General features: G+C 52.2%; 1 protein-coding gene across 2 annotated transcripts; it reads right to left on the reverse strand.

Moving 5' to 3' along the window:
• Window positions 1-206: 206 nt before the first annotated feature.
• Window positions 207-16,566, reverse strand: LOC119100836 (serine/threonine-protein kinase ULK3; the record flags this gene model as incomplete). 2 transcript variants are annotated; one of them, XM_037223995.1, is given in 5 exon segments in its annotated part: window positions 207-444; window positions 13,915-14,011; window positions 14,292-14,473; window positions 14,846-15,001; window positions 16,459-16,566. In XM_037223995.1, coding segments are annotated over 5 exon segments (692 nt in total), but the record flags the coding sequence as incomplete, so codon positions are not given.
• Window positions 16,567-16,951: the final 385 nt, after the last annotated feature.

Here is a 16,951-nt window from a genome sequence, read left to right on the forward strand (position 1 = left end):
CGGGACGTGCGGAGGGACGGGGATCAGGATATGCGCCGGAACGTGTGGCGTCACCGGCACGGCAAGAGACGAGTGATGGACGGACCCAGCCATGTACCCACCGGGCTGCAGGATGGATGGCGCGTCCCTTGACGTCATTGGGGTGACGAGTACGACGCGCTCATCAGCTGATGTCATATGGTTGAAAAACGGTCATACGCATGCCTCTCACACTGGGAGGAAGCGAATCAAACCTCGGGAAACAAACCCGTACCTGCCTTTCCAGAAACACGCAGCTTAACCACAACCGCATACCTTAACCCCTCGTGCGTCGCTCAGTATTGCACGTGCTTTGGAGTTGCCTCCACTGTTCAGCAAGGCGGTTAACGGCGGTGCAATGCACTGCACTCCAACGCAGCATTATAGTCCTTGCAGCGGCATCTGTCCGGCCGGCGGATGGCAGAACTGGAATGGCGCAAGCAAACACTATTGAGGCACGGGAAAAACCGGCCGTGAGCAATTTAAAAGCACGACTTGTAGCATCTTAACCATTCGGTCAGCCCGTGCAAAAATGAGATCGCGTCATGTAGAAATGACCGCTCTTCGCCGGTTTTGTCAGACGTTTCTGAGTCCCACTGCACTTATGTTGTACAGCGGACGATAATAGCTGATCGCGCGTGTGACGTTATGTCTTTACGAAAGAAAAACGTACTGAATTCAGTGCTACCTTATGCAGGAAAACGTCCATATGCCTTTATTCGGAAGTCTTCTTTCCCATATGATGTTGGCCTAGGGCTTCCCAATTTCGGGGTGCGACTTAAACCAAGGATCAGGGTATTTGAGGCTTGATGCAGGTTAAAAACACTGACGCAGTTTTCATCTGGATTTCAGTTCAGCATAATTCATCATTTTTAACATGTCAAGTGCGGGAAAATGTTCCCCCCTTCCTCCACCCGACCAGGCATCTTCCTCCGCTCACACAGTCTACCTGTCGTCTTTTGCGCCATCGGCTGTCGCTGGTCGAGAGGTTTGACGGTCGTCTCTGCATGCATGCATATCCATTGGAAATAAATGCACTTTTTACATCGTTTCGTTCTTTGTTGCATATGAATACCTCGAAACCCGCCACGGTGTAATGCCATTGGATGTGTCAGTGTTAAGTGTGTACAAAGCAGGTGTATTTTGATAAGACTTAGCAGTAAGCGTCCGCATAAATGACGGCCAGGCTATAGGCCCATATGTCACGTCACGTCACGTCACGTCAAGCCACGCCATTTCACTTCACATCGTTTTAGCTGTTACAAGCTACAAGTGTGAATCAGACTAACCAATCTCTCCGGTAGCTGACATGTGTCGGAGCTTGAAAACCGCTTTAAAGTCATGACATTGGCCGACTTTGCAGGCAATTTTCATCGGTAATGCATTGTGGAAGAGAAAACGAGTGACATCATCGAATGCGGAGTTTATTTTCTATACGGAACCGTGTTTAGAAGTTGTAAAATCAAAATATAACTTTTTTATTAAGAGCGCCTTTGCCCGCAATCGCACCCTTTGTGCTACTGTACGTCCAGCACACCTCTAATTGGGCAGAGAACGGTTGCAATATCCCACGCGACCTCACTACTACCAAAAACCATCAGCTTATATTTGAACTTGCTTTTCGAACAGCATTTCACCTGTCTTGGAGCTAAGACGTCAGAGGTATAAGAGCCCGCATTTCGAGGCACGTTGTCACCCTTATACGTAAACTCAATATTTTGTGCATCACTTTATGTACCACTGTCTGGAGCGTCCGCTTCTGAGTTCTCTCTGTTTTTCGGTCAACGCTGTGACTTTTTGTCGCTTTCTTACATGATACCTTTTTATTCATTTTTTTTCATTACCAAGTGTACGATGTGCCGAGTCTTCTTAGAAAGCTTTGGAGCTGAAAGGAGCGCCCTGTGTTTGACCTTACGAACAAGCCATCGACATTTTCTGATGTCCATTTTCATGTCTCTCAGCCCAGCGTGCTTTCTCGCTTAACCTAGATGTTTCCACGAAGTTCGAACTTTTATATGATGCTATAGCAAGCTTTTCGAGGTACGCATTAAGTCATCCGATGGCGTATAGTTTGCACGGGTGTAGCCAGAGTTTACATAAGGGACAGTCCCGGAGCCCGGTGAGTGCGCATCACGGTGATTTTTAATGTTCAGGCTCTCTATGGTGAAACACGAAAAAATCGGGCCTCCGAGGGGTGCGGAGCAGGTCGTTCCTTATCTGCGCCCTTGGTAGTGTGCATCTTCCCAGTACGCATTACTTCAGGAATCCACAACGACGACTCAAGTCACAGCACCTGTTTATTTCACCACATATTGAATACAAACAGGACATATGCAGAAGATCTGGCCACCGTGAGAAAGATCATTTAATGGGCTTGTGTACGGTATTCATTTGAAATGTCTCTCTATAAAACAAGCGGCATTATTATCATCTTTGGGTTGTGCAAAGTCTCAACGCGCACCCGTTGGAATTCATGTCTCACATTTGCACGGGACTGTAAACTGAAATAGGGAATTTGAAGATCAATCGTTGCAGTTCACAGTCCTGCTCTCTTTCAGACCAAACATCCTCTAATTCTGAGCTACATGCCCGCGAAGATGTGCAGGCTATTCCATGTAAAATGTTTCAAGGCTATTCAGAACCGCACGACGTCATAGCGACGTCATTACAATCCTGCCATCCCATTGGCGATGCGACATTCGAGGCCAGCAAAGATAACCGTCGAGCCGTTCAAATCTAGCGTCCGTGAGCACGATTTCCAGACATAACGGACCTAAATCAGCTTTCAATCAATGTTATGTAAGCCGCGCGAGGTTCAATAGCGGGTAACATTTTGTGTTACATAACGGGACAAGTCATGAAATCATGACAAACATAAATATCCCGCAATGGACGACACAAATGAGCATAAATTCATAACTGGGCTTTAAGTATGACAAAGTTTTTCTTCGAGGCGGTAACTGGGAACCTATTGAAACAAATGGTGACATTAAAGCAGCACACAAGTCACAGCAGTGACAGACTATAAAAATTATCAAGTCAAATTGTGGAATCACAGAACTCTTATTTTTATACTACGTAGAAAGTAGCTGACCATTTGTTCCCAACTATGTGTTAAGAACATTTTGCTTTGATAGTAAATTTGCCAGCAGTACAGCAGCAAAGTGTGCTGAATGGTAGATTTACTGCCATCGGCAGGTACTCAAACACAAAAACAGAAAAAATTGAAGTCAGCCTGCTGCCGACAACCAAGAAGCTAGCTTGGCACAGCCCTTAACGCAATTCCAGCCCTCCTTACAACAGCCTACAAAAAACAGAAAAAAACAGTGGCAATGCCCTACCAAACACAAAGTGATGGCTGCATACAGTCGCATATTTTGTTTGCTTTTCTGTAAGATCCTTCCCGTTAAAGGCAGTAAGCCACTTCCTCCGCCACTTCGTACCAAGTGTGTTGGATGTGTCGTCTGAATGCGTAAGCATTCGAGGGATACGAAAAAAACTGCGATCGGTTTCTCGTTCAGACCCATTGGAACATCCCACGACAGCACAGAACTGGACCATGGTGCGGATTAACTCTTAGATATCTCGATAGGCACCTTTGAATAACCAGCGCAACCACCGTCGCTCACATCGCAGTCAAGCCTGCACCTCTCTGACTTGTCCCCTGTCATGGCCGCTGAGCCGCAGTTGGGTCTGTTGTGACGTCATGTGAGAAGACCCTACACTACGTTGGACATTATTGCAAGTTTTTACGGAAATAAGTCTTGTAAAATAATAACTCCAGAAAAGCGCCCCAACCGAGCATGTGAATACAAGAAAACATGCTAAACCCACGGATAGATATGCAAGAACACATGGGGAAAGACCCAAAACCCGAGCACATCACTATATTTGGCTCTGCGAACATCTCCAGCACCGCCACTGCCATGTCTCGTCGAGTTATGCATTGAGTGCTTGGGTAGTAATTTTTCCCCGCTAGTTTGGCAGCACTTCAACGTCATAGAAACGTACCAAAACGCAATTACACAATGACGTAATGAGGAGCATATTTACTAAATACAGAATTTTTGTTGTCTAGAGCAATCTTCTGCACTTGAAAGTATACTCGTGGTTGCAATCCCGCTTATTTCATCATATCTGATGCATCCTTTGATATCTTCAAATGTGGAACATTCCCTTCAACCACGCTCTAACCCCATTATTAGTCCCATCTTGCACTGCAGCCAACTCAATACACTGCATTTTGTCGCTTTTCGTTTGAGCGCAAGAATAATATGACCTACATAAATGGATCATATTGTTATCTCCCCCTTCCCCCCCCCCCCCCCCCACTCACACACGCTCAAACATCCTTTACAAAGGTCCTGGGTGTGACGTTAATGTCGCGGCGACTGGCAGCAGACGGCTGATAGGAGCACGTGTATGCGCAACGCAATATCCTTACGTTGCCTACGTTGGCCATTTAGTCATTGCAATTCTGTGCTGCTGTGCCCTGAGTTATGCTCTTTACGTTCATCCGAGACAGACCAGAACAAGATGAATTTATCTGATGCTTACCGAGGCCGATTAAAAAAAAAAAACGCAAACGCAACATAACAAATGTAACAGAAGTTGGGAAACCAGGGAAGTGTACTTTGATTAACTTGGCTTGCAATATCACATGAAACAACTTATGCATATTTACTAATTCTTGAAAATTCAACCATAAAACCAGAAATCCGGAAATTCAACCCATCAAACGGTTCGGACGATCTTAAACATAAAAGCAAACAGCAAAAGGACCCCATGCCTGGTACAAGCGCGCACATAAAAGCCAACAGCATACAAGCAAAGCGAAAACGAATTAAGAGCTGACAGCTGTTAATGTAAAACGCAGCAAAATCAAATTATCCGGGATAAATTTAATCAGCGAGCAATAACAAGAAGTTTGACTAACGCTTTCGGATCGAGAGACATCATTATTTTCATGATTCACATGATTTTCATGATGAAAATTATGGCAAGGTCACCAAACGTTATTGAGTGATCATTGTGTTATCTATTATTCACCATGCCATCTACTTCGTCCCCATCATGGTAATTTGACGGGCGAATGTGAACGATTAAAGCATTCGCGCGCCCATTCACGGTGAGCAATGTTTCAAGAATACCTACGGGTATATTTACTCCGGTCGGCAAACTTTATTCCACGAAACCGATACATTTGGGATGATTTAGATTTGATAATTGTGACCAAAGCATTTTAGAAATGCAAATATTTGGGAAAGATATTGGTCAAAAAGTACGAGCTTAAGCTTACACCACGGCCTCTAGTACTCGAGATCGGTTTCAGAAAGGGTAGCATTTGCTGCCGATTCCCGGCACACAGCTATGGATCGGATAGAACCCCGCTAATGTGCTGCGGCCGCTACATTCGCCAGCACCATGCAGTTGGCTTCATGTCATCATCTGTTCTGGCTGCTAAGATCTGATATTAATCGAAATACGTTACAAAATGACCCGATTCATGGTTTGGGCAGGAAAGGCCACGACCGCCTGCACGCAACGGCCTGCAGCTTTGCCATTAACGCTGCTCACTCCTCCGTCGGGATATTTCAGTCTCGTGTCGCTGCGATGCTGCGATGCTGGATCGTCTCAATCTGGAACCGTATTCAGTCCGGACTTAAACAGTTTTTTCGCAAATTTATATTTCATTTCTACGTATGAATCGAACGGAGGTAGATTTGTGATGCATTGCAATGTTGCAGGAAAAAAACAGCGTAACCAAACAGTTTGTACGTAAATGCCCAGCAATTTACGCGATACAGTTAATAAGAGTATTATATCTGCAAGTCATCAGCAGATAGTATCAACTTTTGAACAGTACGTCTTCGTTTTTCGTAAATGAATTCTGAATGAAACCCTTTCAAATTAGACAAGCTGCCCCACCCCGAGGTAACTGTATCACATGGTAGGCAAAGTTACGCTGTACACCTTTTTGCGTAGAGCAGGTTGCATCACAAGCAAACTGAATGCGTTGCAACATGCAGACCAATCGTCGTGGTTGCCATAGTACAAATGTGTTTGTCTTCTTAATCATGCAGCGTTTATTTTACCACAACTGGCGCATCGGTCTTGGTTACTCGGGTACGAATTATGGATCTACATAGGTAACGTAAACGTCGAATTGCTGTCTGGATGACGTAAATTATGATAATCATGTCAGTCAATCATTGGCAGTAAGCCAGCCAACAGAATATTGTCGGTACCTTGCATAAATAGTACAACACGCCCCATGCACAGCTGATGCACGTATCATCCGACGTCTTGCAAGCGAGTACGAACGAACCCGATGTCCTTAGCTATCAGTTGCCAAACGCTTTGCGTTATATACGACACATGTACTTGCCTGCCACTGAGTATAAAATTCAAATTAGTTTAGTTATGCCGTAAGCTCTTAAACACACATTTGTGCCGATCGCTGCAGTTTTCAGTATGCAAAAGAAAACAGACCCCTTCCCGCTTGCCCCGAGACGCATATTAGTATGAAGCTGGAAGTGTGCTGTAAGTTAGAGGAAGGTTTTTAATGAAGAAGAGGAGGTCGACGAAAGAGGTTTCCACTGGCTGTGCGACAGCTGAGGGACTCAAGGCTGCCATCCATCGAATACATTTCAAGCAAATCATCGCGATACTATTTGGACATGCCACGACCCCGCTCATTCTCCCTTAACGTTCGAAATCAGAACTGTCGAAGCGATAAGAAATAAACTTTTTAAACAAGACCAATTCTGTCACAGGTTTATTGCACCGGAGACCAGACCACCGCAAACGGCCGTGGCAAATTCGCTATCTCCGAAACATAATGCAGTATCCCTGACCAGGGGCATCGCAGGGAGTGAACTCCGCTGGTTTCCCATTGGGTCGGAACATTTTGACTGTGACTCCTGTAAATGGTCATCTGTATCATAAATTGCCTGCTTCCAGCCCGATAGATCAAAACCTGGCCACCTCGCTGTAATTTCGCTACTGGCCGCTGGACAAATACGGACCGCTCGCCCAGTTTTAAATTTAAAACGGAACACGTAGTAAAGGTTGTAATACTTAGGGCATATATAGGGCATGCGCGCGGATCCGACATGACACACTATTGCCTGCTCCTTCTCGTCACAAACGCAACTCCCTGACCTGGTTGCAAGTCTCAGGTTAGTAGCATTTGTCCCAGTGGATCATTCCGGCTCCATGTGAGCATCTTTGCAATTGTTTAGGTCCAGTGCGAGACCTTGATATCCCCTAAGTAAAGCGAATGCAATATTCATCATCATTGATTTCGGCCACGAAACTTCAAAAGAAAGCCCTACATTGAGTGTCTGACTTTAACGTGGTACCTAAAAGCATGCCTCCGTCAGCGTGTCAGTCACTGCAGTCCGCGGGGCCCGGAAGTACGGGAGGAAGCCATGAAACTCGCCCTCCGCCCCTCCAACATCCGACGAGTGAACCGTCTTAATGAGGTCACTGGCAAGGTCACTCAGTAGTGCCGATCCGCCGAGACAATGGCACCTGCTATCCCGGAAGCTAGCGTAAGTCCCGCTATGCCACGTGACTTGTTTCGGGCGCTTCTTTTGCAACCTTCCTCCAAGCACTGACCATAACAATGACGGGGGTTGGACAAGCCGTCTTCTAGCACCACTCTGTCAATAACAGGAGCTGAACAAGGCCATCTGTAAAGCCATTAGAAAGTGCGTTGCATGCTGGCTCTGAGGCTCAAACCAATTACGGCAGCAGTGTACAGTGCTGGCTCCAGGTGAGCTCTCGTCGGATGCAGAAGTTTTTCTGCGGCGTTCTCTTGCCTCCACCCGTCGACCTCAGCGGCGGCTGGCGACCGGCAGACGGTGGCCTTTGGCCAGCCCTCGTAAAACTCAATGGGATGGGTGTCATTAAATGCCAGTGTGGATAAACTTCTTTGGGTTAAGCCATGTCGTTGGCGTAGTGCGTATTTTCTACACCAGCCACACATACAGACCTCTGGGTGCGTTTGAGACGGAGATAATGCGCCCCTGTGTGTTTGTCCTGTTCGGCTCATTGCATCACACGCCGGGAATTACTCACCCGTGGCTGTGCGCTGTGACGAGTCAAAGCACGGCATCCTTCCGTCTCACGACTTCAGTACGCGCGTTAAAACGGCCAGACGACGACGTTAGGCGGCTCGTATCAAACAACATAATAAGTTTCGGAAGGTGGCAAGCAGTGCGTGACATCTGGTAACAGGGATCAAATAATACCGCCACCGTCCATACTTTTCATTTGACATATTTCACGCAGCTCGACCGCCAGTGCCCTGACGTAACTTTGTGACACACAATCGCATTATCACGCACCATCACCAATCATCATCATGCTGACTGAGGTGCTGAACGCGGGATTGTGTTCAAAACAAACCTAACTTGCACGAACGTGAAAGGTTTTCAGGCACCTGAACGCGTGATCACCGGCACCGAACCGCCGGCCGGAGCGCCGCTACCAGCTCCACCCAGCAGACGGGGCGATCGGCTGCCGCCGCGGACGCTGGGCGCCTGCCGCGGGATGCTGCCCCGCACATGGTGGGCGCGGGTAGAGCGTTAGGCGGGACCCCCGCTCTACCCGGCTCGAAAAGGCTGGCGGCACGGCGTCCGACGGGCAGCGGTTTGATTATTCTGTGGTCGTAGGAGCACCGAGGTCGTCAATTCCACCACACATGGACGATGTGATCTCACAAGATTCAAACCAATCGCCATAGCTCGAGGTCACGATTTCCAGGCCCACGATATCTCGAGCATAATGGTATATCTGATGGCATGGCAGTGAACGCAGCCGAGGAAGGGGATGACTGACCCATTTCTTTAAAAACGCATATTTTCCTTTCACCCACAACTGACTTCCTGCTTTTAAATCGGTCCTGGATATCAGGCCTTGGCCACTCGGCATACCAAGGCAAGCTGTCTTGCCATTGTCAGCCTGGTACACACACGGTCTGCACTGCGACAGCATTGCGTACACAATGTTGCAGTCATGCCCTTGCGCATGTAAAAAGGCTCCCCAACGTTTCCATCTCCTCGCGTGGAACTCACAGCGTATCACCATGTACAAAGAATCCGACGGTTCTAGCGAACCCAACGTATTTTCATGCCGCACCATGCGGCGCGCCGGCCCCATAGTCCGCTTCTGCGGATATTTCGCTTCAGGCAGACGGAACAGCATAGACCAGCACAAACCCCAACTCCGCTCTGGTATCAGACGTGGCTCAGCCCCGGTCACGGGCACTACCGAGCGTTCTCCGCAGAGCAGAGCAGGTCACGCCCTCGCACGAACCCATCCCCTGCACCGACCTGCCGGTGGCCGGCTGGTCTGTCGCCTCGACACGGCCCTGCCTGCCGCGCGCGCCACGACCGGCCTCAGAACAGAGGGGATGGTTCCATAAGCCAACGACCACCGTCACGCATAGCTCTCGCAATACAGAGGCGATGCGTGCCAGCGGTGCGTCATAGCTGCACTTTAAAACCAATTACTTGACTAAGTTAGAGGTAGCACGATTGGTGGAACAAACGTCTCATGTGGTTCTGAGGCCCGTGACGAATAGCGTGGCCTTCTTAGTCAGCATGAGCTTAAGGCGCCGCCGAAACGATTCTCTGTTGTTTATTGGGGTTTTCGGGCGCGCCGACTGCAGAGACCATTTGCGCCGGGCCGCCGACCGAGCTCATGAATCGAACCAAGTGGCTGGACATGCGACATCAGTGCACTGCCTACGCTCCCGCAGCCGTGACGAATAATCACCCAACATCAAGGCAACTCCGGTGTGCATAACCCGGTTGAAGCTTCAAAGCGAATCCACGCACTATTCCACGACAATAAATATGCATATGGCGCGCAATGCCCCTGACACAACTAGCAGCCATTCCTCACATGGTACCCGGGTCATCGGTGCTGTTTCAGACCACGGCTCACACAAGTACCGTGCGCATGCAGCTTGCATTCGGCACAAGCACCGCAGACCACTACGGCTGACGCCATACGGCATCGGCTGTGTGGTCCCCGTGCTCCTGCCGTCCTGGATCCAGGTCTGACACCTTTCCGCGCCAGGGACGAAGACGTCATTGTACAGTGCACTTTTCTGTAACAGCGAGTCAGACACAACGGGCGTCACTACAGAGCGGCGGTCAAATCAGACACAGCCGGCGTCACCGCAGAACGGCGGCCAAGTCAGACACAGCCGGCGTCACTGCAGAACGGCGGCCAAGTTAGACACAGCCGGCGTCACCGCAGAACGGCGGCCAAGTCAGACACAGCCGGCGTCACCGCAGAACGGCGGCCAAGTCAGACACAGCCGGCGTCACCGCAGAACGGCGGCCAAGTCAGACACAGCCCCGGCAACGGCGGCGGCCAAGGAGACCAGCCGGCGTCACACCGCAGAACGGCGGCCAAGTCAGACACAGCCGGCGTCGCAATTCAACAGCTCAAGAACGGCGGCCCAGCCGACACGGGGGCCGCGGGTCACTGCAGAGCGCCAAGAACTGCCGCAAGTCAGACACAGCTGGCGTCACTACAGGGCGGCGGTCGAGTCGGACACGGCCGACGTCACTGCAGAACGGCGGCCAAGTCGGACACAGCCGGCGTCACTACAGAACGGCGGCCAAGTCAGACACGGCCGGCGTCACTGCAGAACGGCGGCCAAGTCAGAGAAAGAGCCGACGTCAGTGCAGAGCGGCGACCAAGCTCGCGCCGACCTAAAATACTACGAGCTGGGGAGATCCTAGTACGCCAAGTTATATCCTGCGCACGCGCACCCCCCGACCCCCCCCACACCCACGCCCACACCCACACGTCCGAACAAACGCGAGACATCCGCACCACAGCTAACGCTGAAACTTTCGCAAAGCACGACCCTCGTGCATTCGGCCCCTGCGAAGCTGCCCCCCCCCCCCCCCCCTCCCCCAGCCTACACGGAGGGCGGCGCGCCGGCACGTGCCGATCATTCAAGGTCGACGTTGGAGTTAGAAACATTTCTAGCTAGTTCCAGAAGCTGGAATGGAATGGCACATCTCCAGCAACAACGAATTCTCCGTATTTACAGGATATTTCAGCAAATTTTCAAAACTCGTCAGTTTTTATATGGGTCAAGGCGAACGGTCGTCGTTTTGACTCTTGTTTGGCGCAATAGCGAGACGGTAACACGCACGCACGCACGCACGCACAACCCTTCGCCAATAACCTACCAATGGCAAAATTCATCCAGACCATAATACGGCCAACTGACAAATATGACGCAACGAGTGAAACCAGTGCGATGCACAGTAATCAATAAAGAATACTCACTGGCGGCAGTGTGAAGCATGGAACCTTGGAAGATCGGAAACATGGACGCGCAAACGAGACTTGATTCACAACACGCCCCCTATAACTGGAAAGTTAAACTTAGTAAATGTCACAATGGAAACAGTTCGGGTACCAAAAAGACTACCGATCGACACGGCATTTCTCTACCCTGGCTCCGCAGCCATTTATCACAACCTACTCCTTCCTGAACACGACCATTCACCCCGGTGCGCCCGTCAGCTGCCTTTGACCGCTAACGACACCGGTACAACGCCGGCGCGTTAGCGGGCCGACAGCCGTTTACACGGCGCTTTACGACGTCGCCCACGGCCGCGACGTCACAGCGACAATGGTCCGGGCGGTGTCGGGTGGGAGTGCAGCCAGCTGACGATGCGACGCCGGTGGCGCCACGCGGCGGCTGAGCGGCGAAACACCTGGACCGGCCCAGCAGCGCCCCGGCGCACACTCCGGCTTCCTCGCGCGGCCGTGACCCGGTCGCTGGCACCGACGGGCCGCTACACCCCGACCAATGCGCGTGGCCGAGTCAGCGACGCCGGGATGGAGTGCAATTACGGCAGACGGAGCGCGGGGTGGCGACTTCAGCCAGCTGGAACTAGTTTCGGCTACAATCTCCTTTGCGCCACTTGAAACCCAGCACAAACTGGCAGCAACTCTGGCGGCCATAGTACTCCTCTTTCCATCCTATTACCATATTGCTGTCCGATGGCTCATATTCAGCCCAAATACCAAGAACATCACAATGGTGTAAGGGCGAGGCCAAAATATGTGGCGTGTGTGCTACACATTGTGCACCAATCAGCACCGCAACTTGTGCCCCAGGACCCCCGACCGCGGCTTCTGTTACGCACGGTTGGTCCTTTGATAAACGGACGCGACATGTTGTTATTGTAATACCTGGATGCGATATCGGCACTGCAAATAAGCTTGACAGAACACAAAGAAAAAGAACAAACACAAAACACGTTTTTGCAGGTTCTGCTAGTAGCTTCTTCCAGAACTGTCTGACGGCTTGTTTTAACTAGTTTGGGTTAAGCCTAGCAAGTAGAAAATTTCCCAGCTGGTTGCTACCAAGCACCCAGGGTTGGCACGCGTAGCCAAGATTTCGTCCAGGAGGGGATCGAATCCGTTCAAAGGGGTCTTTTCAGCCACGTGGCCCCTTTTCGTCGCTGTAGAGACCCCCTGTTTGATCCCCAGGAACCTTTGGCTTGCGATCCCACTTTGTCTCGGGAATCAGTGTCGTGATGTTCTAAAAACCCTCCAAGTATCAAAAGCCGCCAAAAAGTACTGGGTCTCCGGTCACGGGAGGCCCTTGCCACCTCCAAGAGGGAGGGGGGGGGGGGGGGCATGGCCCAAACAGCTATTTACCACCACCCCCTCCCCTGGCTCCGCCAGTGACTTGATTTTCTTAATGCCCAATGCACCATGCTAACACAAATAACGTCACCATGTAATTTGTCATGCTACCTTACTGTTCTGGTTTGCCTCCATGGCGTATGTGTTCTAAAACATGTAAGTTTCAGGCAGCTTCTGTCAGTTTTTGCCACTAGTGGTCTATGCCAGCCGCTTAAAACCGCTGAAATCTGACTGGCGGAAACTGTTTAGCACATTGCTACCAGCCCTGGTCGCGCAAAACATGGTAAGCCGGTGTGGACACAGCGAGAGGACGTGACAGCTGCAGTCGGCCAGGGGTACCGATGTCCCGTCTGTGCTCCACCGCACCACGCCCCGAACGGCGTGGACACAGCGAGAGGTCGTGACAGCTGCAGTCGGCCAGGGGTACCGATGTCCCGTCTGTGCTCCGCCGCACCACGCTCCGAACGGCGTGGACACAGCGAGAGGACGTGACAGCTGCAGTCGGCCAGGGGCGCCGATGTCCCGTCTGTGCTCCAGCGCACCACGCTCCGAACGGCGTGGACACAGCGAGAGGACGTGACAGCTGCAGTCGGCCAGGGGCGCCGATGTCCCGTCTGTGCTTCACCGCACCACGCTCCGAACGGCGTGGACACAGCGAGAGGACGTGACAGCTGCAGTCGGCCAGGGGCGCCGATGTCCCGTCTGTGCTTCACCGCACCACGCTCCGAACGGCGTGGACACAGCGAGAGGACGTGACAGCTGCAGTCGGCCAGGGGTGCCGATGTCCCGTCTGTGCTCCACCGCACCACGCATCGAACGGCGCCGTTCGGCGACATACCCTGGTTCGACCACAGCCGCAGTGAGCAGCCGCAACGCAGCGTCTCTCTTCCGAGCACGCCGACCACACAGAGCAGAGCAGCCACCAGCAGCTCTGTATTGACAACAGTCAGCCAGTGCCGGGCCGAGAACGCGCCCGACAACACTGAGAAACGACACTTTAAGCAGAGCGCGCATTGGAAGCAAAAACACCATCAGATCATACGTCTCCTGAGACCCGAGCATGAAGCGCACTCGTAGGCGGCGACTAACGCCATACAAGACTTTGACAGAGGCCGTGCCGAATGCGGTCCTGGCCACTGGAAATGAGCGCACCGCGAAGCTATACCAGAGAGGGCCGCCCGGCCGGGCTGCACGTACTGTGACTGCCGTCGTCGGCGCCGCCCGAGGAGGCCATCCCCTTCTGCAGGTCGCGCATAGACTGAATGGCCTCCGCTCTGCTGAGCCACCGCTCCACCTAGCCGAGATCATGCCATGAGCCGATTGCCAGACCACCAGCGACTGTTCAGAGAGCCGGCGACAAGGACATCGGGAGAAGCTCAGACACAACCCGAAAAACACATGTACGGTATAATATTCTTGCCTTCCAGTCATGCCCGCAAATAGTTAGCTTACATAAGGAACAATTAAGTGACTTAACATTACTGTAATGCAAAGTTAGATGATAATGCACTGCGGTATTACAACGCAGACTCACACCAAAACGACGGGGGGGGGGGGGAGGGGGCGGTTCGTACCACGGCCGTCAGCAGGCGGCGCTCCTCCGGCTCGGCTTGCCGGGCCCGCGTCATCAGCTGCTGAATGGCAAGCTGATATGTCTCCAGCGCCGTGTCCCAGCGCGTCTCGCGCTCGTACCAGACGGCGGAGCGCGCCATCTCCAGCGCCGAACGCACAGACTCCCGCTGCGGCGTCAGCGCCTCTGGCGGGCGAAACGGACAACTGTCATGACCGCCACGGGTACAACGGCACATGGGCGAGAAAAGACGCGGCGCTTCTGATGGACTCAAACGGTGACAACGGAAAAACGAGACTGGTGAACCCGGGAGACTTATGAATCTATGGGATAGTTCCGCATTACTGATACTTCACTTGGCGGTGCACTGCGCACTTACGCCGGCATTTTGAGCATGCACGCGGCTCCTCGGGCTCCGCGCCGTTTCTTGGACGCACCCAGCAGCAACTCGACCGGAAACAGATCAGCGAAAAGGCTCGGTACGGCGCCACCTGCCACGCCCGGCCGCCGTCCGACGCGCCTCCGCCGGCCGGCTGCCGCGGCGGCCCGGCCGCGTACCGAGGGCCGCTGTGTCCGGGTCGGCCGCCGCTCCGGGCATCGGACCCGACTGGGGGCTCGCCGGCGGGTGGAGCCGGCCGCGCAGCGCCTCCACCCTCCGAACGTACTCCTCCAGCCTCCGCCGCAGCGCCGCGCGCCGCTCCTCGCTCTGCTCGTCTGCCGGAACGCATCACGTCAGCGGGCTGGCCAGCTGTCAGGCGTCAGAGGACTGATCATTGTCAGGCATCAGAGGACTGATTATTGTCAGGCGTCAGAGGACTGATCATTGTCAGGTCTCAGAGGACTGATTATTGCCAGGCATCAGAGGACTGATTATTGTCAGGCGTCAGAGGACTGATCATTGTCAGGTCTCAGAGGACTGATTATTGTCAGGCGTCAGAGGACTGATCATTGTCAGGTCTCAGAGGACTGATTATTGTCAGGCGTCAGAGGACTGATCATTGTCAGGTCTCAGAGGACTGATTATTGTCAGGCGTCAGATGACTAACCATTGTCCGGCGTCAGAGGACTGATCATTGTCAGGTCTCAGAGGACTGATTATTGTCAGGCATCAGAGGACTGATTATTGTCAGGTCTCAGAGGACTGATTATTGTCAGGCGTCAAAGGACTGATTATTGTCAGGTCTCAGAGGACTGATTATTGTCAGGCATCAGATGACTAACCATTGTCCGGCGTCAGAGGACTGATTATTGTCAGGTCTCAGAGGACTAATCATTGTCAGGCGTCAGAGGACTTATTATTGTCAGGTGTCAGAGGACTTATCCGTGCCAGGTGCCTGAGGACTGATTATTGTCAGGCATCAGATGACTAATCATTGTCCGGCGTCAGAGGACTGATTATTGTCAGGCATCAGGTGACTGACCAGTGTCAAGCGCCTGAGGATGATTATTTTCAAGCATCAGAAACCTGATGGCTAGTAGGCGTCAGAGTACTCATGGCTGTCAGGCGTGAGAGGACTGATGGTTGTCTGGCGTCGGCAGGCTGGTGGTTGTCAGGCGTGAGAGGACTGATGGCAATTCAACCGACGTTTCACAGATGAAAGGCATGCTGATTGCGGAGCGAAATGCAACATTAGGAAACGAACCGCTCACACACAAACACACACTGATGACTTCTACACAATTCACGGCATATGCACATGCCAGGTGTCGTATTCACAGCCCAGGCAAGGCGTAAGTCTCAAGCTACAGCCCATCCCCCGAATGGTCCATTGCTCCGACATAACACGGCATGGTGACTCAACACAGTTCTGAGTTTGAACCATCGCGGCATTCTGGCCCAAGTCTCTGGCATAAATCTGACTCATTTGACCTTGCAAAACAAAAACAAAACAAAAATGAAGACGCCATTCTAATAAAGTGCCGTTTCAAAACGTCAGTTATTAAATGCACAGCTTGTGACAATAAGCTTGGGACAATTTAGGCGTGTTAACAACGGAAAATAAGCGCCCCCCCCCCCCCCCCCTTGAGATCCTTGAGAGGCCTAGCCCAGGTCAGCCGAATAAATTCCCTGGGGTCGAGCAGGCGTGAGTGACCATTATCCGCTGACCGCTAGAGGTCATCACGGCGACGTGAGAACCCGGTGTTGACTGTGGCGGCGTGCAGCGACGTACACTGGACGGCGGCGAGCAGGTGCTCAAGGCCGTCCCTGTACAGCTGGACGGCCGCCTCCAGCTCGCCGGCCGCGTCCTTCTCCACCGCCTGCTCCACCAGCCGCGTGCCTGGCAGCAGGCGGTGACGCACAGATCACACACACGTCACCAAGATCACATACAAGCACACACGCACGCAAGCACGCACGCACGCAAGCACGCACTGCACTGCACCACCACGCACGCACGCACGCACGCACGCACCACGCACGCCACGCACGCACACACACACACACACACACACCATCCAACACAACCACACCACCACACAACACACACCTTGCGCCAGGCTGTGCCCCTGTGGCCATCTCCCACGGACCACACTCCAAGAGCGGCTCCACGTCGCCCAGATCACACACCTCACCTCAAAGTGCGCTTTACCTCACACATGAATACGACGCAATTTTACACATCACACACGAATACACTGAATTAGTTTCCCCACTGAAGCTAT

The sequence above is a fragment of the Pollicipes pollicipes genome, unplaced genomic scaffold, assembly GCF_011947565.3.
Source record: "Pollicipes pollicipes isolate AB1234 unplaced genomic scaffold, Ppol_2.1 Scaffold_4881;HRSCAF=5763_pilon_pilon_pilon, whole genome shotgun sequence".
Taxonomy (NCBI): Eukaryota; Metazoa; Arthropoda; class Thecostraca; order Pollicipedomorpha; family Pollicipedidae; genus Pollicipes; species Pollicipes pollicipes.